Below are 22,624 nucleotides of genomic sequence, written 5' to 3'. Positions count from 1 at the left end.
CTTCTGTGCCCAGCTGGCCAGTGCTTGGCTCAGAGTAGTGCTTACTTGGTGCTCCTCTCATTAGTTGGACTTGGCACTTCTCTCCAAATTTGCATGCTCATTCCTGGGACAAGGATGGGATTTGTTCCCCGTGCACAGTACTGGGTCTCAGAAAGCCAAACAGCTTTTGTTCATGGGCACTAAGATCAGGCTGTTTCCTCCTATGCCTGAGAGCCACATAGAAAGCAGTAATTAAGAATGTGGGCCTGGTATCAGGTTCTTATGTTGGAATCTGGCTTTTCTACTTCCTGACGGTAACCTTGGACAAGTTCATTAACCTCTCTGTGCCTCCCTTTCTGTACCTATAAGGTGAGGATCGTAATAGTACCGCCGTCATCATGGGGTGATTGGGCCGAGTAAATTCAAGCACGGCACTTGGTTTGTAGTATCTGCTCACTCGATTGCCACCTCCTGTTATGACAAAATAGGTAATGATGACCATGAGCATGATAATGATTTTCTGGAAAGGAAATGATTTGAAGGTGTGACTCTTACAGGCGCCCACAAGGGGGCAGCCTAAAATCATGCATGTCCCTAGAACAGTCTTCTGTTGGTAAAGCCTCAAGGTAACAAAGCCATTTTCAAATGTGTTTGGCCCTTTACTCTCAGTTTTTCTTTCTGTCTTCTGTTTGAAGAACACTTTCCATGGTTATCAGGCTGCACGTTAGATCTGGAGGGTGGCAGGCAGTACAGAATGCAGTGCAGGCCCTGCTTGGGCAGATGAGTTGATGTGGGTGCTGATGCCAGCATCTGCCCAGGGGTCCTAGGCTTCTCTTTGTAGCTTTCACCACAGAACAAATCCTTATTAATCAAACTCTTGAGGGGGAGACTAGAGCCTGAAAATGTTTAGAGAATCATGAAAGAGAAACCTGGTCTTATCTCCCTGCTCCCCTTCTACTGACTACATGCCTACCTTTGAGTTTTGTGTGTGCACCTCGACGCCTGTGGGTGCGGGACTGTGGCCCCAACTGGGCAGCCTGGAGATGTGGAAGCCACCCTTGGCTCGGGGCCTCTCCGTCCCCCCAGAGAGACTGACTCAGAGTACTTTCCAGCCAGACAGAATGAAATTAAGGTTCTGCCAGCCGTGTGGGGCCACAGAGCACCATGGGTCTGGGAAACTGAGGTCTTGAAGGTGGGTGGGGTTTAACAGGTGCAGGGAGCGTGGGCGAAAGAGGCATTGCTGAGGTCAAGTTGGGAAAAAAGTTTGAGGTCAGATTGTGGGGAGCCAGCAGTGATGAGCTGAGAAGTTGGGCGTTTAAATTCTTGATGCTGTTCCTGTCATTGGTAGCATCATAATGATTAAGAGTTGACTGAAAACAAACACGGGGAATGGCACCTGTACTCGGGGTTGATTTTCTAGGACTTCTCTCTCTTGAGCTTTAATATCCCTGCTGCATAATCCAGGCTGCAGATTAGATGTTGGTGCTGAATCGTGATCATCCAGTGTTTATGAGGTCCATCCTCATCTGCATTCCTGTGGCCTGCACTGCAGTCTAAGCCTTGGGTCCCTCTCGTGGACAGCGGCTAGAACATCCCTGAAGGGGGCGCAGGTCACTGTGGCAGCGAGGCACACTGTGAAGTCAGCGTGTGACGCTACCAGAGAGGGGGGCCCAGGTGCTGGGAAGGTGAATCCGACACTCAAGCTGATTTCTCCAGAATGGTGTGGTTGAATATTAGATAAATAATACTCATGAATGACCAGCTGTGACCAAGTGCAATAAGTTATTTTTAAGATGACCATGAAACTCATTTAATCTTTAATTCAGAAAGCCCTTTCGGGTCCTGTAGAAGATGGGTGGAGATCCGTAGCTCCTGGGATGTTTCCCAGACATCGTGGGGGGGAACTGCAGTTTGTTCCATCTTATTTGTTGTAGATATTTAAATAACAGGTAAACAGGAGTACATTATATTCCTTCTTTGTGATTCTAAAATGCTAAGATTGACATCAGAACAAACTTAGCAGACCTGAAATCAGACTAGATTGTTGTGTTTTCTCAGTGCTCACCCAAGGAGCTCACACATGTTCCTCAGCCATTGGCTCCTTCCAGAAAGTCGAATGTTCACTGTCTGTGTAATAATTGTGTATAATTTCATGCTTCCCCGTTTCCCTGGGGGCCAGACTCAGGGAGCCCCAGTGGGCTTTTCTGCACATGACCACGCCTCTCTGTCACATACTGTGCTTTCTGAGCCCTCCAGGGCCAGGCCTAGTGCAGGGGCCCTGGGACCACTGCAGCACAGCTTGATGGGTGAGTGTGGAAGTCGTGGCTTCCACCCCTGCGCTCTCGGGGCTGGGCCATGTGTGTGGGGGTGGGAAGTGATGGGTCTGGTCTGCGTGGATGAAGCGATGGTGATGGATGGTGTGTGCGTGTGCCCAGGCCCTGGGCCCGGTCCCCATGGCCCCTGGCACTCAGCAGACAGGGAGAGAAAGTCTTTCATTGTGTTTTCTCTCTTGTAGGCATGGATGGATTTTTGAAATCTGATGAGAGACAACGACTAGCTAAAGAAAGACGAGAAGAAAGAGAAAAATGTCTTGGTAAGTTGTGCACTGTGGCTGCTTAGGTCCAAGGCAGTGGAGATACGGCAGTGTCCTTTCTCAAGAGCCTTAGAAATTGTGATTGACTGGAAAGAGAATTAGGGCAGTGCTGGATGAGCGTGGGGAATTGGGGGCAAACCCGCTGGCCCGCTCACGGTTGTTACGTAATTCTCAGAACAGTTAATTTGCTCACTGAGCAAGCATTGAACCCTGCAGTGTGGTGGGCGGCGTGCTGGGGGCAGGGGGCGGGACGGTGAAGAACAGGACGGTGGCCACCCTGCCCCTTAGGCGCAGCCTCTCTCCAGGGCGGTGGTGGTAAGGGCTGTCCTCTGGAGAACTGGGAACAGCACACCCTCGACATCTGTGTTAGGATGGGGAACCTGGTTGAGAAAGGCTGCCTCTCTTGTGGGCTATGGACAGAGAAGTCCGGCTGATTCCCCAAGGGCGCCCTGCGGTGGGTGGAGTGGGTGCCCCCAGCAGGGGATAGATGAGGAGCTTTCAGATTCTTCTGCACCATCGCCTCCTGCTACTCACGGCCAGCTCAGGCATCGTCCTCCAGGGACTGCTTGGCTGACTCGCCGGGTGGAATTGCAGGCCCCTTAGTCACTGTCTTGGGGAAGGCAATTCCTCTTCACCCTCTCCTGTGTACCCCTCACCTGGCTCGGCGTCCAGTGCGCAGCACCTGATGATGAACAGTGACTGTGTTCTGAGCAAATGACCCTGACGACTGCTTTCTCACTCAGCGTGTGGCCCAGTCAGGGGATCTGTCTGCCCTGGTAGCGATGGCACTCAGAGCTCCCGCATTTGGGGGCAGTGGCTGTGCACCTTCTGTGCAGTCTCATTCGATCTTCATGACACTGTGATGTCGCACGTGTGACCTCCCCACTTCAAAGAGGAAGAAACTGAGGCAGAGAGAGTACATGGTTAGCGTGCCCAGGGTCACCCAGCTAGTGGCCGAGGCGCCAGAACCCTTCATGTCCATCCCTGCCGCCCGTCGCCCCACTGGGCTCTTTGTTTTGGCCTCATTCTCACTTCTGTGCTTTTGGTCTTAAACCCAACGGCGTGGGCATGGGCTGCTCTGGTGATGACAGTCCTCCTCCACTCTTCTTCCCCCAGCTGCCCGGGAGCAGCAGATCCTGGAGAAGCAGAAGCGAGCCAAGCTCCAGTACGAAAAGCAAATTGAGGAGCGATGGCGGAAACTGGAAGAGCAGCGACAGCGAGAGGAGCAGAAGAGGGCTGCGGTGGAGGAGAAGAGGAAGCAGAAGCTGCGCGAGGAGGAGGTGAGGGTCGGGAGGGGCTGCCCGGGAACGTCCCACCCGGCTAACGCCAGAATGGGAACAGGGAGACTTACCCAACTTCCGTGTTAATTTGCTGTGTGACTTTGGACCAGCCTGCTGGCCTCTCTGGACCTTGATTTGCTTGTCTGTGGTGAAGGGGTTGTACTTGGCAGTCTCCAAGGCTCCCTCCAGGCCTAACCTTCTCTAAGACTTGGAGGGGATTGTGGATGGGAGCGAGGTAACATAGACCCAGGATGACATGGGGAGTCTGTGCTTCCCGGGCAGACGCCGAGGCTAGAGGAAGGGCTGTGAGGGTAGAGGGTGACATGACCTTGTAATTCACTGCTGGAAAATCAGACCATCTGCCTTCAAACACAAACAGGCGAATCTCTTTATAGCTTAATGCAGTTGCTTGCTTTAATCCTCCTATCTTTCCAGTTATCTTTTAAAAAAGAACTGGAATCTAATTACCCCAACAGAGTGCTTTATTACTAAACTTTGAAAATATATTTAGAAAGCATATTTGGGGTATAGATTTTCTTAACAAGTATATTTTAAGGATGTAATCATAGCCTTGTGTCAGGTGATGCTCATTTTTTATTCATGAGGTACAGTGACTCATCACTGAGTGTGAACAATATAGAGGTTTGGTAATCACCAGCGCTGTAGGATACAGGGATATTGGTATAAATTCAGTATTTTTTTAAAATCTCTCAATTGTTTATCACTATGTATCTTTACCCTTTCCTCTTTTTTTACTTAAAAAAACCACAAACATGCATGCACGCACATACACACAGACCCATCTTTGCCCACAAAGTAGTGGTTTAAATGGCGATGTCTTTGTCCCTCTTAGCAAATGGGGCCCTGAGCAAGGGTCTCAGCCACAGTTTGCTGTCGGTGGCACAGCCGGATCGCTGTGTGGCTTGGTCGGTTCCTGGTGTGCGTCCCGGCTCTAGCACTAAACAGCTGACAGCCAGGGCCACGTCACAGAGCCCCTCTAACTCAGCCTCCTCGGCCCAAAAGAGAGGCGGTCACAGGAATTGAAGGAGGTGACTTCTGTGACAGAACCATCGGAGCACCTAGCACAGAGTAGTCACTCAGAATGTTCACTTCCATTCCGCGACTCCAGCTGGTCTTGGCTGAAATAAGGCCAAGAGAGAGCTACTCAGAAGAGATCATGGCACAGAGTCTAGAGACAGAGAAAAGCCCCAGTGCGACGGGCTGTTTCCGTGACCCAGAGCTGAGCTCTCCTTTCTCAGCCGGTGTGTATTTGTCATGAGTCTCTGGACTAACCCGTTTCTTCCCACCCTGACTCACAGCTCGTTTGCTTCATCCCTGCTCTCTCCATTTCCACTCCTGACATCCTGCGGGATGACTCATGCCAGAGGGTGCGTGTCGCTGCTGCTTCCGGGAAGGGCCACCATGAAGTCACGAGAGACACTTCCTGAGCCTCTGCCACCCGTGACAGTGTCGCAGGGTCCACCTTTGAAGCGCTCCCTGTCTCTCATTTTTCCTTATTGAACAGTTGTGCCGGAGGCATTTTTTGTCAAGCTGTCAGACTCCCCTCTCTTGCAGATGGGTGAATTTTATGCCAGATTCTGTGTCCTAATGCAGCTGAATCTTGAGTGGTTGCGCTTGGGATAATTTATTTGCTTTGTGTGCGAGGAGTGAGGGGTGCTGCCTGACCCCGGGCAGCACTGTAGAAGCCGAGCTTGCTTCCCGTTCTCCCCGGACACAGCAGGGCAGGGCTGGGAGCTGGGCCTCGCTTAGGTGTAGAGCAAGCCAAGGAAGCAGTGGCCTCCCTCTGCCACTGCGCCCACCCTCAGAGCTCCGGGAGGCACGGGTGGAGCTTAGGGACTCTCCACAGGCAGGCCGGCCTGTCACCCACATCGTCATCAGCACTCTGCTGGTGCAGGGGTCCCGTTGGCATTCTCGTGGGTGGTCTTTGTAGAGGATGGATAGGCCCCTGCTGCGGGAGCCCTTTCCAAAGGAAACCCTTTGTGCTTGCCCCCATGGTTCACTGGAGAGCTTTGGGAGGGCTGCTGCCTGCATGGCGCGTGGCTGTGGAGACGCTCCCTTCTCTTCTCAGTGCCAGATTTGAGTTCTTTGTGTCAGGGTCTGTCTCTGTCAAGGAGGGAGAAGCCTCCACAGGAAGATGATTGATTCCATTTTGCTTCTGTAGCTTATTGGAAAGTGTTTACATTGCCCACCAACTCCTACGTCTCTGGGCCTGATATTAGGAGCTCATGAAAGGCCTGTCGACTCCCCACCTCCCCCTGCCCTGCCCTGGCTCCATGTGCCTAGGGTTGTTGCCATGATCTTGTTCTTGGTAGCTCCTCTCACCAACACAGAAGTGGGCACCATAGCCAGCTTGGCCCCCAAAGGTCTTGAGGGCTGGGGAGCTGGAAGCTAGCAGGCCTGTCCTAGGGAAGGGGAGTCCAATGTCCACTCAGCACCCTGACCTTGAGCTCGTTCTCTCGCTGGAGGTTGCCTTCTCCTCACGGTGGGTTCTTCCAACCCTTACATGCCACACAGCTCCCAGGAATTGAGCTTCTGGAACAAGTTCTTGTCACCTACCTTGGTTAAGGCTGAGAGCACGATGTGCTCACCTTCTCCACTCAGAGGTCTATAGCTTCATGACTAGGGGCCCTGGAAAATGGGATTTGGCAAAGCCCACTCCATCTTCCTCATGCTAAACAGATAACCAGGAAAGGCCTCTTTCAAAAAGTAGCTTCATAGCTGTAAGTTACTGTGACACATCACAACTTCTCACGGTCTTATTGTTTGATGCCTAACAAAACTTACCAGACTGAGCATAAAAACAAGACATTTCTGAACTCAACTCAACAAAAACTTCACTGAGCTGCGAGCTGTCTGCTCTCAGCATTGGCTTGCATGGGGCCATGGTGACCACATGGCCTTCTGGCCAGATGTGGACGTCTGTCTGCAGAGTCCTGCTTAGGACCAGTTGGGGGCTTGTCCCCACACTGTCATCCCCAGAACACATGTGGAAAGGGCAGCAGAGAAGTCATAGCCAGCCCTCAACCCTTGCCAGAGACAGCTGGCTGGGTCACAGTACCCTGCTTGGAGGCCTTTTGTACTGATCGGTCAGCTCAGTGGGTCACCTTGATTGTGGTTCCCTTCTGAGTTCCTCCAGGCAGATCTAAGGCCAGGGCTCAAGGGGTCGGGGTGAGTTGCCCTCCTTCCTTTCTTCCACTAAGCCCCACCCAGTAGAGGACATTCTCAGAACAAGAATCTACGTTGCCCTTTCCCCATCCTCTGTTGATCATCAGATGATACTCAGGAGAACCAGAACTTAGCAGGAGTGCTAATATTATTAATACCGTTCTTCTGACGTGGTTGAGCTTTCTCGTGCACGTTCTCTCGTGCTCCACCTTTCCTCTAACCGGTGGTTCTCAGCATGGTCCCAGGACCAGCAGCACCAGCATCGCCTGGGCACTTCTCAGAAATGCATATTCTCAGCAAGTTCATCTCAGATCTGCTGAATCAGAAACTCTGGGTGTGGAGCTCAGCAATTGGTATTTTAACAAGCCCTTCGGGGGATTCTGATGCAAGCTCACTCAGGTTTGAGAACCACTGCTTTAAACTGCCATGTTAACAGTCCTCTTCAACTTTGGATTCAGTTAGCATTGTTTTAGGACTTAACTACGCTAGTGATTATCTTGCAGACTTGAATGATCTGTAATATAGGTAATATCTTTTCCAGTTTATAGACAAGGAAACTAATGCCCAAGGATGTTCAACAATTAACTCAAGGTCAAGGGGCTAAAAAGTGGCAGGCAGAAGTGAGATTTGAATCCACGTCTCCTGACTAAATATAGGATTCTTTACATTCCATCGCATAAAGGAACAGAAAAATACACACACATGCTCGGTAATACTGACCTATATGCAACTAACCTCTAATAAGGGTGAAGTGAACCAGTTTTGGTTTTGATGTGTTGAATCACCCCATTCAGATGATTTCAGTCTTTCTAAGTCCCCTTACCATAGAGCTTAGTTACCACCTATTTTTCATCTCTCCAAAGGTGGATGACACAAAGTGATTGTGTCTTCTCTCAAGGATAGCTTCATTTTCATGAGCCTAATAGTTCAAAGGAATGAATCTCTAATGGTGAAATTTGGAGCAGCTCAGTGGATTGGGGGTAGATGACAGATATTTTTCCTAAGAGTACCTGAACAGTCCAGGGGTAGGTTTGGCTTTAGGTGAACATTCCCTTATAATTAAGCCCCTAGATAGCTGTTCAGTGATAAGGTTGGCCGACAAGTCTTGGTGTTCTTTGTTCTCATTAGGCTTCTAGTAGATGAGGGACTGTCCTGTGAGATCCTTTTGGCATGTAGGCAATCTCCCATACACTCAATACTAAATTCACTCTGAGGTGAAAGATTTCAACACTTAAATTAAATTGTTGGTTAAATACTTGATGTTAAATCCATATAATGAAATATTATTTGGCCCCAAGCTGGAGTGACCATACTTCAATCCTCAAATAGTCAAGAAGTTCTAGTTCCTCCAAGCCCTCATCTTTTCTGAGACAAACTAGTGGGTTTGTCTGTGAGAATTTAATGGGCCAGGATCGTGAGGACAGGACTCTGCCAGGAAATGCACACTCATGTCGTAAAGTCTCAGCCAAAAACTAGAGTGCAGTTAATAGCAAACAGAAGTCTGAGACTTTCAGGAGGAATGAAATCCCGCTTCTACTCACAGGGCCCTGGACAGGCCATCTTTTAGCAAGGTGCTATTCAGAGGGAAATTATGCAGAGGAGGCTGAGCTGTGGGCAGAAGGGATAGGTCCAGGCCCCTCCTAAGTGACCTTTCTGTGTTTCTAGTGAGTGAAATAAAGATTTACTCAGTTAGTGCTGCCCTAAATTAATTTTGCTTGCTTGTTTATTCAAGCCATGAGACAACAGTACTTTTTTGTTTTGAAGTTAGGCTAAGATTAGGCCAGTTCCTGGAGCACCTCAAGGTTGGGTTTTCTGAGGGTGAAAATGTGCCAGCGTAACTGGGTACCTGGCGGGCCTCCTCCAGCAGAGGCACGGAGAGGATCGGGTATTTGCGGTGTCACCAAGGTGGTGCGAGTGCAGCATTAGAGCAGCTTCCCCCCAGGGGCAAGGAAAGATTTGCCAGAAGTCAGGCCCAACTTGATGAAAACAACAGTTTGACTAATACAGGGGAGTACTTTTGATAAGTGCTCTGTTAAGAGAGAAGCCTAGTTGTTGTTTTTCTTTTCTGGCTAAAAACTGTTTAGTTCTTCCTCCCGTCCCCTCATCTAACTCTGAGAATACATAGCTGCTTAATTTTGTGGCCAGGAGTTTCCCTACTCTTACCTCTTTTACATTTTGAAATATGCAGTATTATCCCCCAAAATTCTATGTGGCAGGAAAGTGTTACAATGTAGAAAACAATTAATTCCCCTTTACGAAGTTCTAAGATGAAAATGGGGCTTTGCGAAATAGGCCTCAAGGTATCACCCCAAAAAGTTGCGCTTAAGGCTGTAAAAATTTAAATTATATTTTAATTTCAACTTTCTCAAATCAGAGTGTTTTATGCTTTTCAACTAGAGAGGATGCAGTTGGTTCTAGAGCACAATTCCAGTTCTACTGGCTGAGACAGGCCTCAAGGAGTTAATGCTTGTCTGGCATTATTCTTAACCAAATCAAGCCTGGCTGCTGCAGCCTGTCCCTGGGGAGGGAAGAAGTGTCAGGCTGGGAGCCAGCACTAGCCGCATTGTTTACTCTCCACCCACTAAGAAGGCGCTGGTGTGGTGGAGAGAGCACGTGTGCCTGAGGTTTGGATGCGGAGCAGAGAGCCACGTTTGGTGACTCACTGCAGCCTGGAGGTGCGGCATTGCAGTGGGGCCGCACAGTTAATCTCGCTCTCCCTCGCGTGAACCCGGCAGGAGCGGCTGGAGGCGATGATGCGCAGGTCTCTGGAGCGCACGCAGCAGCTGGAGCTGAAGAAGAAGTGCTCGTGGGGAGCATCACTGGCTGCGGGGCCTGGAGGACGCGAGGGTGAGTGTAGGGCTGTCCCCGCATCGCCGGGCCCGGTGGGAGACCGTGGGCTGGCCGGCTGGCGCCCACAGGGTCTGGGGATGGCTTTGTACCGATCTGCAGGTGCCTTTTTCAGATGTGATGTTTAAAGCTGCCAGGCTTCCTGTGTATGCGTTTCTCTTGAAGAGGATGTGTGCGTTCTTCTTGCTAGCAAACGGCAGTTGATACAATAACTGGGCTTTGAGGTAAAGCAAAAGTAAAGCAAGGAAAATGAGTGCAGAGCCTGGTTAACCGGATCCGCCTAGCAAGCCCAGAGGTAACCTGATTTCAGGAAGGTCACTGGCAGTAGGCTCAGCCACGGCGTGGTGTGGCCGGGAAAGGCTGAGCAGCAGCTGCCCCTAGAAGGGGCTGGGGTTCTTCCCTCCTCATTATTAATTTCTGTTGCTCTTTTAATTTTGTTTCAAGGTGACTTATTTATTTCATTCTCTGATTCATACTCATCTTTAAATTTTCAAATGTTTAATTTAATGTATGGATTGTTACTAGTCTCTGAGTGGCTTTGCCCTCTGTTTTTAAAAAAGTGTCTGTCTGCTTTTCTGTGACTTTGCCGTTTTATTATGGAGGAGTCGTATACCAAGCTCTTTCTGAGAGCAAATGGGTTTACCTCTGTGGTACGGTTTCTTGACTTTGCTGTATTGTGCTTTTAACCTTATGTCAGTGAACCTACTTTTTCTTTTTTTTTTTTTTTTTTTTTGAGAATCAAAAACCCATTTCAGTTAGTTTTTCTAATTTCCTAATAGAAACTAGAGTCAGCCAGAAATTGGGACTTTTTTCTTTTACCTCTCTTTGCTCTGATTTTTTGCTGTGTAGGTGAATCAGGAAATACCCCACCCCCTCCTCTAGGTTTAGCAGCCAGCGCCCTGCCTCCGGACCCAGGGACCACTGCTGCCACTGCTGAGTCCACCAACGGTATATCTGAGCATCACTGTGCCATGGCGTTTTGTGATGACTGTCCCAGTCACCCTCCTCCATCACCGTGTCTGTCTCAAGCACTTTTATAATTGATTTCTTAGTCTGACCCCGTAGACCTTTTTTTCTAGCGCTGTGAATAACATGCCCATATTTCTTTGTTCGTCATCGTGGAGCTGTGCATGCCTCACATCCTAGTATCCGGGAGACATTTCATCCTTAGCTCACTAACTTCTGCCTTGAAAATCTTGTCATTGTTTGACGTCTTTGCATTTAGATCTTTAACATTCTCATTAATCATTGGTTTGGGGCATTAAATAGCCTAGTGTTTCAATCACTTTTGGTTATCAAAATGTGTAATTACACAGAGTTCTGGATAGTAATGTGATGGATTCTTGGAGAGGTATTTGAGAGGGAGCGGTAGGGAGTTTATTAGAACTAAGACTGCGAATCCCAACAAGGAGATGACATTGGCGTTGTTCTTGATTTCATCTTTGTAATAGGCTCTCTCTGTTTTGTATACAGGCCTGGGAAATTCTTAGGGTCTCGATCAAGAACAGAACTAGCAAAACCTTGATCCCATTTAATAATGACTTTAGAAATTCAACCCATCTTTGGTTGACAAAGAAAAAACAAGATGTAAAAGAGATAGAATATTTGCCAGCAACGCAGAAGGTCGGTCAAATTATAGCAGTAGGAATAAATATCCTTGGTTTCCGGCATTTCTTTGATAAAAAAAAATGATCTTTATTGGTGTTGCTGTGTAGCAGAGACTGCTGTGTGGGCTGCGTCAAGCGTGGTGTGGGCATTGGCCTTCCCCCAGCAGGTAGAGTTGATAATTACCCCCTTGGGAATCACACCCAGGGACCCGGGCCCTGGGCCAGGGCCAGGTGAGTGTGGTACTCAACTTGAGCAGTCAATTTAAGGGAGAGCCAAAAATCTCAGTAATCAAGATAAAATAGTATTTGAATCAAAAATTAATGCAGAACAATCCATGATGAACGAGATACTGACTTTCCAAAGACCAGTGCCGTGCTGAGACAGATGGGAGCCTGAGGCGAAAGGAGGAGTGTGTGCCCCTAGAGACATGTGTTTATGTAATTTCTAACGGTTAATTTCTTCCCAGACCATTAAAGTTCTTGAGAAAAATAGGGAAACACTGAAAAGTAGGTATATTAAAACTTACACCATTTTAAGTTTAAATATTTTATTTATACCCAAATAGGCTGAAGTAAAATTCTAATACATTCTAAATTAATTAAAAATTATGCAAGATCATCACTTGGTCAGGAGAAATTGTCAAGTATGGCAGTTCTCTCATTTGAAAACAAGATGAGGAGAGGAGTAGATTTTGAAAATCTAATTGATGAGTTTGCTTCCTATAAAGCCAGGGACACATGTCTTTCCTTTTGCCTCAAGCTCCGATACTGTCAGCACCTCTCTGTTTGCTGTCATGGTTTAATTTAGAAACCCATCTAAAATAACGGCTGGAAATTAAGAGCACCAAACCCAGGACCACATGTTAAAATCCTAACCATAAACAGTCCTAGCCTTTGAGAAAGGGCCATTGTGACCCCATCTCTTGATAAGAGGAAGAAACCAACTGCTCAAGGTTGTTCTGCTTTAAATACAGCCCCCTCCATTACAAATTACTTCTGTCTCCAACCTGAGCTACGGATGACCTTCAGAAAAAGTCCGGTTTCAGCTTACACAGTCTCAGTCAGACCATAGAACATTTTCCAGTGGTGATTTGTCTTTGGGTCCAGGTTGGTTTTGTTTTGATGTGGTCTGAATATACTTAAAAGTCCCTGGACACAAGGAAATGATTGGTTGGTGGGATTAGCATGGCTTTAGGTGAATGGTTGAGTAAGGTTGAACATTTGAAACTGAAGAGAAGCACAGAGTCGAGAAACGGGAGAGAAGAACTTGCTTCAGGTCGCTGGCTGCCGTGGCCTGGGCACGAGGCTAAGCGAAGAGAGAGCAGCGTGACGGGAGCCGAGTGCTGTGTCACAGTGGTTTCGGAGGCGTGTGGATGAGGACAGGAAGAACGCTTTGGGAAATGTGTTTCTAGATCTACGATGGTGTGAATACCAATGTCTTTAATGCATTTCTCTGCAGCATGTGACAAACTTTCAACATCAACCATGAATTTGCCAAAGCAGATGGAGCCTCCCATGAGTAAGCGCCTGTCTTCATCCACCGTGGCAATATCCTATTCCCCAGACCGAGGCAAGTGAACATGTAGACCTGGTCTCTGCAGTTTTCTTCTTTCTAGTGTGAGCATCTTAACGCCAGTCTTTGTTGAGAGCCCCTCTTGAGCCTTCTGCAAACACCCCATTATCCTAGTCTTGTGGTCTGAGTGGGGGCCCCCAGGCCTCACTAATGGGACCTTGGAAAGTGACTTTGCTCTTTAGAGCCAGGTTGTTGTTGAATAGGGACAGGGATTAATGAGATTCTCCCAGTCTAAAAGAGACTTCTGTTTTGCACAGTGCATGTAGGAGTTACCCTGGCCTGGAATTAATTGACCAGTGGGCAGATATGACTGTTAAAAAAAGTAACTGCCCAGTTATTGATACAATGTAGTCAATTAGCCAGAAACAGCAGGATTGATGAGGCAGAGAAAGGTGGGAGACTTAGATGTGTGAAAAAATGGGGCTTTGATGTTGTCTGTAGTTTGTAAGCCTGCACATTTCTGTTTTGAAAATAGAAGTTCAGAACTAATATGAAACCTTTAAAAGAGGAAAAGGATGGGTGGCCTTTTCTGGCGCTCTGTTTTGAGGTGGGAGATGATGTGTGTAGGACGTGTGCCAGTTCCAGAATTGAAAATCACCCGTGTTCTGATGGAGGCTCAGAGAAGTCACTGAAAGTCTGAATTTATACCTTTGAGTATGTAGGTTAAGGAAGGGAGGGAAGCTCTCCATGCATTAAATGCGTAGATGCTGAAGCATCACTGAAGTGTCAGGTGCCAGTGGAGTATTTAACATGTCAAGTCAGCAACAAGGGGTGAGCAGGAGGATGTTTGTGACTTTGAAGAGGCCAGTGTGCATTCCTGGTTTTTTTTTCCACTGGTGTAGATGTTGCGCCTCTAGCACAGAGGCCTGTCATGTGTGTCAGAGACCCTGTAAGCGTCAGTGTTGCTGATCTCTGATGCAGTTCATGGGTAAGCGCTGGAAACCTTGAATTAATTAAGAGCTGGTTGAGACAACATCTACATGCTTTTAACTCTTTATAGCTGTTCCATTTGTGAGTATACTCCATATATGTTCATTAATTCATACAGTTACAGATTGATGTTAAATTCATATTTGCCTTGATTAATATGTAAAGATGTCAGTATGGTGTTATATATTGTTGGCAACTGAATTATCTGCTTGTGGATTAGAAATTGAAAAATTTCAATTCCCAAGCCACTGAATACAAAGTAATGGAAAAGTTAGTCCATTATCATATAATCCATTCCAAAACCATCAGAATGACATTTCAGCCACTGAATTTTAGATTATGAATACTGCTACTTCCATTAAAGCTGATAATTAGTTGGCTATTTTTATTTTTATATTTCTAATTTAATTTTTGCACTTACTTACATGGAAAAGTATGAAAGGATGCATATTTCTACATTAACAAAACTAGTGTGTTATGAAATATTTCTCAACAGAGGACCTAAAGCAAGTGTTTTGTAGGAGTAATCTTTTTTTCAGTATTAGATCTACTTGGTGAGTAAATGGTTTCTTGAGTTCATATTACATCTTGGGAGATGGGCTAATTCTCCTCGGGTGATACAGGTAGTCCTGTCACAGCATAGTGACTGAATTCTGGCACCCTAAGAGAAGTAACGCACTCTCCCAAGCTCTAAGTGACACATTGTTTGTTTTCTTTTACTATGAGAAGCTCTAAAGCCATCCTTTGCTACAATATTTTTATTTTCCACATACGTTCTGCCACCCAAAAGTTGATTTGCTTCCTGCACTGTGTTGTTTTAAACATTTTATTTTGTTTTGTTTTAAGTTTGCTTTTTAAAATTTTCATTTGATTCCGTCCCTCAGCTCATCGCATGCACCTTAGTCCCATGGAAACCTTTCTTGTTATGCGACTGTTGACACCCACACAGGCTTCTTTAGCCAGAAGCAGAAGTGCATTCGTGCTCTCTGAGCGGGCCAGTGACTCAGGTAAAGAGGCCACGCTGGTGACACTGAGGAAAATGCCCCAAGTCATATTGATCGGCCTATGAGTTATTCCTGAAGTTTTGTATCTTGCTTCCCATTTGCTGGTTTTGGAAATGTCTTCAATGGTTAATAACGTTTTCTACCCACCAGTGTTTTGCTGTTGCTATGTTTCTTTTAAGTGCCACAGAGGTGAGTAAACTATTTTATGATTGACAGCATGTGGATTAGTAAAAAAAAAAAATCCATTTCATGAGCCAGGGAGACTAACGTAGACTTTTTTTAAGAGATGGTTTGGCAGAGTAACCTGGAGACCCCCGTCTTGGGAGTTCCATAACCAGCTCTGGCACTTACTAGCTCTTAGTGCTTTGGGTCAGTTAATTAACCTCTCTAAGCCTCAGTTTCCTCTTCTGTAAAATGGAGTTGTTTTAAATTGTCATCAGGATTCAATGAGCTAGCACACTGACAGGCACAGTCAGAACAGGTATCTAGAGCCCCGCTACTCAAGGGCTGGTCCGTGGACCAGCAACATTGGTATCACCTGGGAGCTTGTTGGGAAGGCAGACTCTCAGGCCCTGCCAGACCTACACACTGAAGTCCAAGAAACACTGGGCCACACCATCAAAACCCTTCCTTGACCAAAGCAGATCAAACTGTCATGGCAAGATTAATGAGGTCTAGTGTTCCCTGTTTGCAGATGAGTAACGCTGTGTCCGCATTAGGGCATGTCTGGCTTCCATCTCAATTCCTAAGATACAGTGTATTCATTGAGATGACATATAAATGACATATTAGCTTCTACCTAGTTCTGTCTGTTTCCAAGTAATTGTGCTGTTTCTGCAAAGAAAATACGCAAATGGCCAGCAAGCACATGACAAGACACTAAACATCCTTAGTCATTAGGGAAATGCAAATCAAAACCACAGTGAGATACCAGTTCACACTTACTGGGATGGCTGAAATTCCGAGAGATAAGGGATAACATAGTTAACCCTAGAACAACTTGGAGGTTAGGGGTACCAACCCTCCTCAGTCAACAATCTGCGTTTAACTTTATCATCAGCCCTCTGTATATTTGGTTCCACACCTGCAGATTCAAGCAGCCACAGTAAGTAAGTACTGTAGTATTTACTATTGAATAAAATCCACATGTAAATGGACCCGTGCAGTTCAAACCCATATTGTTCAACGGTCAACTATAAGATGTTTTGTCGAGGATGTGGGGAAATGGTGACCTACATACATTATTGGCGGGAATGTAAAATGATGCAGTTGCTTTGGAAAATAGTCTGGCAAGTTCCTCAAAAAAGTTAAACAGGGAGTTACCATATAAGCCAGCAATTCCACTCTTAAGTATAGAGTCAAAGAAATTGAAGAGATACACAATTAAGTATATAAGTGTTCTTAACAGCATTATTCATATTAGCCAAAAAGTGGAAACAAACCACATGTCCAGCAACAGGTAAATGGATAAACAAAGTATGTTTATCCATAAAGTGGAATATTATTCAACTATAAAAAAGAAAGAATTACTGACACATGCTTTTGATATATGAGATTGTGTCCTCTGCAAACAGAGATAACTTTGACTCCATGATGAACCTTAAAAACATCACGCTCAGTGTAAGAAGCCAGGCAGAAAATGCCGCAAGTTGTATGATTCCTTTTATGTGAAATGTCTGGAATAGGAAAATCCAGAGAGACAGTAAATTGGTGGTTGCTAGGGGCTGGGAGAGGGGAGGTGGGGAAGAGGGTTGAGGGTTTCTCCTGGGGTTGTTGAAAATGTTCTGGAATTGGACCATAGTTATGGCTGCACTATCTTGTGAATATAATAAAGACCACTAAGTTGTATACCTTTAAAAGGGGGAATTTTATGATATATGAATTATATCTCAAACAAATAAACCAAAATTTCCTGGGAAGTAGGAAGTATCCCCATTTTGAGAAGGAGGACTGTGTCAGGAGGTCCCGAAGACCGCTCCCAGGATTGATGATTTAGAGGACTCAGCGGTGATTTATTACAGCCCAAGGCTATGGAGCGAAATCAGAGAGGGGAAGAGGTGCATGGGAGAAGGCCAGGCACAGAGTCTCCTCCTGTTGGAGTCACGCAGAACACGTTCCCCCGCAGTGAGTTCTGACGTGTATGAAATGTTGCCAACCAGAGACTGTGCTCAGAGTGTTTACTGGGGGCTGGTCATAACCCCCGCCAGGTCATAACCAAATTCCAGGCTCTCAGCAGGAAAGCAGGTGTTCGGCATACAAAGAACTCTTAGCAGTTAACGGTGGGAACTGTCCCCAAGGTTCCCCGTTGCCAGGGCCAGCACGGTAAGCAGTCCTGTCCAAGGACAGCAGTGAGGGAGGCCTGCTATGTTTTCTTTTTTCTTTTCTGCAGAGCCCACCCCCTTGGTCCTTGGCCAAGGTGACTTTGCAGCAGAATTAGTATTGGTAGGACCCCATATAGCAGTTGAGGCCAGCCTACAGTGTGGATCTCACTTGATGCTGTTCAGGGGTGCTGGACTTAGCCAGTAAAAACACAGACCAGTAGCCATCAAGGTCTGTCTTAGAAAGCCAGCTGGCTTCCTCCTTGATTTCCGTCTGAACCTTTTCTACCTAGCCCTAGGCATCAGTTCTGGCCCAGCACCGCTCTAGCCAGGAAGACAAAGCTGACCTGAAGCCTTCCAGGGCTGAGGCAGTGTCATAATGGTCAGGGCTCACACCCTAGAAGTCCCATCCCTGAGGGCACACACGTCCCCTGGAAATGGAGCGTTGATAATGTTCGGGCACCCCGAGCAGGAGCTGCATTGGGCAGACAGCACAGGCCACCAGGGTCTCCCAGTGTGGCTTCCCACTGTGGTTCCTCCCACCCCGGGGGTCTCAGTCCAGTCTGAGTAATTCAGTTCGGTCTTTGCTCTCAGACGGCTTGCCTGAGGCGGTCCATTCCAAACTGCTCTGCCAGCGACACTGGCTCATCACCTGCCAAGTGCAGGCTGCATGTGGAGGTACCGTGCAGGGACCAGGCAGGAGCTGGCCCGCCCCTGCGGTCTCACAGTCACACTGTTGCATGCGATCTGGGCCCGGCAGTCTGTCTGAATCTGAAGTGCTGGCAGCAGCTTGCAAAGCAGCATGGACTTGCTTCAGGAAATGGGGAGAGTGCCCAGGGACAGTTCCGGTTAAGAGAGATCAGGGAGCCTGTCCTGTCCCCTCCCCGTACCATGCCAGGGGCTGGGTTTTGTTGTATTTCTCTGTTGTTATCAGCATGCCCCATTGACTAATCAAAACTTCACGTTTTCTCTGTCATCCTCTACTCTCATGTGGACCTTCCATCTGTTAACGCAAGGACAAGAGCTTTTTTTTTTTTTTTTTTTTTTAATGTATCCAACTTAACCAGAACAAGACATCATGCTCAGGATCTAGGACAAAATCCTGAATTTTCAGGAATCTTCAAAATAAGTTTATATCACTTCCCATCTCTTTCATCCTGTTCATTTGTCCAGTGAGCAGCCTAGAAAAGATCAGTCCCTTTCCAGGTACAGGTGCGTTTAACAGGTTGCCTTCCTGAGGGGTGTGTAGCAGAAGGGTGAGGGAAGTAGAGTCAAGCTCTCAGTCTGTTGTTAACAAACCACAGCCAGTCTGGAAAGGCACACGCCGGATGTCTCAGCAGCAGCAGTGACGAGTCCCTTGGAGGGGGTCAAATCCAATCATTGGGGTGGGCGGGGGGCCATGCTCCCTGTGAATGCCCTTTCCCAGCTTGCGGCTTCGGCCAGAGTCAGAAGGTAGGAGTGCAGTCAGTCTCTACATCAGAAACTGAAGGGCCCACCAGCAGCTCCGTGTCAGATGATCCCATTGGAGAACAAGCCCTTTTCTGTGGGCGTTGGTCCGCGATGCAGATGGCCCAGCCAGCATCTGTGATGTTTCCCTAGGTTAGGGCCCCACGGAGGGGTGTTCTGTTTCTACAGTGATTCTGGGTTGATTTTTAAAACCTGAAAAGTTTATCTCTGTCTGAAGATGGCCTCTCTTTTCACGTCTCCCTTTTCCCAGAGTCTCCATTATGCAAAAATCATCAGGTATGAATGTTCTGGTTCCAGTACTCAGATGTTAAATACCAGCCAAATCACTGGTGGCAAAAAGCAAGGAGGTTGTGTCCTTCTCACACTTAGAGGAGAAAACAAAAACCAAAGGCATCACCCGGGCTGCACTTTTCCCCTCACTTTAGCCAGCACGGCCACGTGCAGCCAGAGGATGCAGCAAGCCCGCACTTGGAGTTGGATGGGCCATCTTCAGATTCCGTAGGCATTTCACCTGTCTTAGCAGACAGTAGCTCGGCTGCCGTTTCATATGGTGGGTGACTTCATAGCCACCAGGCACCAGAGAGTCATCATCCTCCACCCCTCTCTCCTTCCTTTTCCCATATAATGCTTTTACCATATATCAGAGAATCAGGGTCGTTCTCACGATTCCTGCTTCTGACACCAATTGTGTCAGGGGTCCCAGGACCACCCCAGTGCGCGGATTGGCTAGGAGGACTCAGAGGACGCAGCAGGTGGCGGCACTCACCGCTGGGCTGTGTTACAGCCGAGGCTGCACGGGTGCCACCAGCCAAGGGAACTGGCGCCCCGGGCAAAGCCCAGAGGAGCCCAGCTGCGAGTTTCCCAGAGTGTCGTCCTCTCCCACTGCGGTCACACAGGGTGTGCGTGAGCCCCCGGCGACGAGCTGTGACAGCACGTGTGAAATGTTGCCAGCCAGGGACGCTGGTTAGAGACTCAGTGCCCAGCGCTGGTCATGTAGGCGCCCCCTGCCAGCCACACCCCCAAATTCCAGACTCTGAGCGGGAAAGCGGGGTAAGTCCCGTCGTTTGTACAGACAGCTTAGGCCCTGTGAGCTCCTCATGACTTCAGGGTGAGAACCGTCCTGAAGTCCAAGTTTCCAGATGCTTACAAGGGTCAACCTTGTAAACAGGCCCATCCAAGGACAGCAGTCAGGTCTGCTGTGTTGACTCTCTCCTGCACGAGGAAATTGATGTTTAGAGAGGTTAAGTAACCTAGCCAAGGTGATCCAGCTATTAGGTAACAGTGCTAGGTCTGTCTGGCTCCAAAGCCTAGATTTTGAACTGAAATGAACTAGACTCTTGAGCATTGAGTATGGCAGTCTTTTAAGGGAGGGTCTGTTCTGCGTACACTGGAATAAGTATGGTGATATGCTGAGAATGTGGATTGCCCGTGTCACATTATAACAGCACTGTGGTGTTCTTCCCCGCTCCCCCTACTTTTTCCATCTGCTCCCTGTGTCTCTGGCTATCACACTGTAACTCTCTAGTATCCCATGCCTGTCCTCGTGTAGCTCCTGCTGGCTCCCTTAAGTCTTCCTACAAGTCTTCTCCCACTCGAAATGCCGAGAGGAAGAAGACTCCATCTACATCTGGCGTAGGAGATGCTGGGAAAGGAGCGCCTGCAGGAGCGGAGGCCTCTCCGGTAGGTTTAAACCCCCTCACCCCTCGGGACTGGTTTATCTGACAGTGTGATTACTCCCTGCTCTTGACCTGGGGTCTGTTTTCCTCCATTTCCAGGGCTGCTCAAGGGGTGGATTTGGTTTAAAATTGCACCCAACCTTTGAAAATCATTTAACTTTTGCACCCTGCTAAATCTTACTGCCTTGGAGCAGATGCCTAAAGCCCTTTCCTTGTTATAGCCTGCCCTCCATAGGACGGGTTAGAAGGAATGTTCCAAATGTCCTTTCTCTGCTTCTTTTTAAGGCTGTCTGGGCCTCTTGCCTCTACAGGCAGCTAGAACTGAGGTTCTAGTCAACCTTCATCCACAACAATGGCCTTTAAACATTTTTGTTGTCGTACTGACACCATCAGTAAAAAAATGTTGAGCCAGTACCCCCGATTATGTGTATTTATTTAGAAATTATACATACCGTGCAACTTTTGTTAGTTATCACTTGCTATATAACAAATTACCCCAAACCTTAGAAGCTTAAAGCAAATGTTTATTATCTCACTGGTTCTTTGGATTAGAAGGGTGCTTCTGGTTCAGGGTCTCTCAGGAGGGTGTGGTCAGGATGGCGGCCAGGGCTGCAGTCATCTGAAAGCTTGGCTGCAGCTCTTCCAGGATGGCTCACTCATGTGGCCATTGGCAGGAGGCCCCAGTTCCTTACTGCGTAGACCTTGAGTGTCCAGGTAACACGGCAGCTGGCTTCCCCCTGAACAGGAGATCCGAGACAGAGAGAGTGTGAGAGTAGGGAAAGCTACAACTTTTATGCTCTGATCTCAAATATTGAACACCATCCCTTCTGCCATGTGCTGTTCATTTAGAGCAATTCACTGAGACCAACCCATGCTCAAGAAGAAGGGAACTGAGCTCCATCTGTTAAAGGGAAGAGCATCAAATGATGTGTGGACTGACTTTAAAACCACCACATTATTGTAGTATTAGGCATTTATTTATAACACTATTTTTTTTAATCCACTGTGGTCCTGAGGTTCTCACATGAGAAGTGAATGTTTCAAACCCAAGGATTTTACTGTAGGGTGCATTACTGTGTTAGGGGGCCATCGTATGTGGGTATGGAGGCCACGTGAGGATTTCCTGTAGAAAAACGTGAGAGGGGGAGGCCACGTGAGGGAAGACGTAGGGGGAAGGGGGTTGCAGCCACCGATACACTGGGTATCCTGACAGGGCCCCCAGCTCCCTGTCTTGGGTTTTATAACCACATTGCACCCACGTGTAGCTTTTTTATAGTGAGTATATATCTTTGTACTCATTCTAGTTTCTATATGTCCAGGACTAATTTAATATGGTTCCTTTGTTAGCTTTTTGCAAGATAACAAGAAGCAAATCTTTATGTTTTAAGGCTGAAGTGTTTTTTTTCTAATGGGGTGACCTAAATATGATGACCCCCCAATGCTTCTCTGCAGATATTCCCATTGTGGGAAGCAGTATATCTTCGTGTGGTTCCTTCTGAAAGAAAGTCATGCTCGCTTCCATCTGGGGTATTTTTAGAAATTGTGGAAATAATGGCGGTCATGAGTCACAGCTGTCTTGTTCTGTGTCCCCTACAGACAGAGAAGATGAAAAGGGGGCCGAGAACAACAGGTTCCGTTCCCAGCGCGGGCCTCATGTCCCCTCTGAGAAGATGCGAGTTTCCAACAGGTGTTTCTAAGAGGTCATCTTCCCCCGTGCCGCCCAAGTAAGCATCTTTCCCGTTGGCCACAGTCAGACGACTAGAGCAGTTTGGTGGGGCCTCTGTGTGGTGCACTGTGGCCTCCCGCTCCCCAAGAGGCGTGGCTGGCCCCCCGAGGGGTTGGGGCGAAGGCTAGCCAGACTCTGTGTATCTTCTGGATAAACAGTGGGCTCTTGAAGGGTTTGTTGCCTGGTAAACATGGGACTCTGATCGCCGGAGATGGTCCCTTCGGCGTGTTCTCCTTAGGTCCATCAGTCCCATTCTGCTTGCCTGGGTGTCCCGCTCTTTCTCTCCCGCTGCATCCGGAGGGAAGGGAGTGTATTGCGCTCTCTGGCTTCTCTCGTCCTGGCTGTCTCTTCAGCAGAGAGGCAGTGGTAACTTGTCAGTCACCGTCAGCAGTGTGGGTGGTGGTGCTGGTGCTTGTTTAATGAAGCCATTGTATATTT

At 47.7% G+C, this 22,624-nt stretch overlaps 1 protein-coding gene across 6 annotated transcripts in view; it reads left to right on the top strand.

The window, feature by feature from the left end:
* Window positions 1-22,624, top strand: part of MAP7D2 (MAP7 domain containing 2) — a 91,653-nt gene that overhangs the window by 41,329 nt on the left and 27,700 nt on the right. For 2 of the 6 annotated variants that reach the window (XM_074358939.1, XM_045516330.2), the window contains exons 2-9: window positions 2,495-2,572; window positions 3,689-3,852; window positions 9,774-9,885; window positions 10,735-10,833; window positions 12,952-13,062; window positions 14,880-15,002; window positions 20,310-20,464; window positions 22,057-22,184. In XM_074358939.1, the coding sequence (XP_074215040.1) occupies window positions 2,495-2,572; window positions 3,689-3,852; window positions 9,774-9,885; window positions 10,735-10,833; window positions 12,952-13,062; window positions 14,880-15,002; window positions 20,310-20,464; window positions 22,057-22,184 (970 nt within the window). The remainder of the gene's footprint in view (window positions 1-2,494; window positions 2,573-3,688; window positions 3,853-9,773; window positions 9,886-10,734; window positions 10,834-12,951; window positions 13,063-14,879; window positions 15,003-20,309; window positions 20,465-22,056; window positions 22,185-22,624) is intronic. The other 4 variants (XM_074358943.1, XM_074358942.1, XM_074358940.1 and 1 more) reach the window with 3 other exon arrangements.

The sequence above is a fragment of the Camelus bactrianus genome, chromosome X (assembly GCF_048773025.1).
Source record: "Camelus bactrianus isolate YW-2024 breed Bactrian camel chromosome X, ASM4877302v1, whole genome shotgun sequence".
Taxonomy (NCBI): Eukaryota; Metazoa; Chordata; class Mammalia; order Artiodactyla; family Camelidae; genus Camelus; species Camelus bactrianus.
Note: the sequence above shows the minus strand (reverse complement) of the source record. Positions and strands in the feature narration are given on the sequence as shown.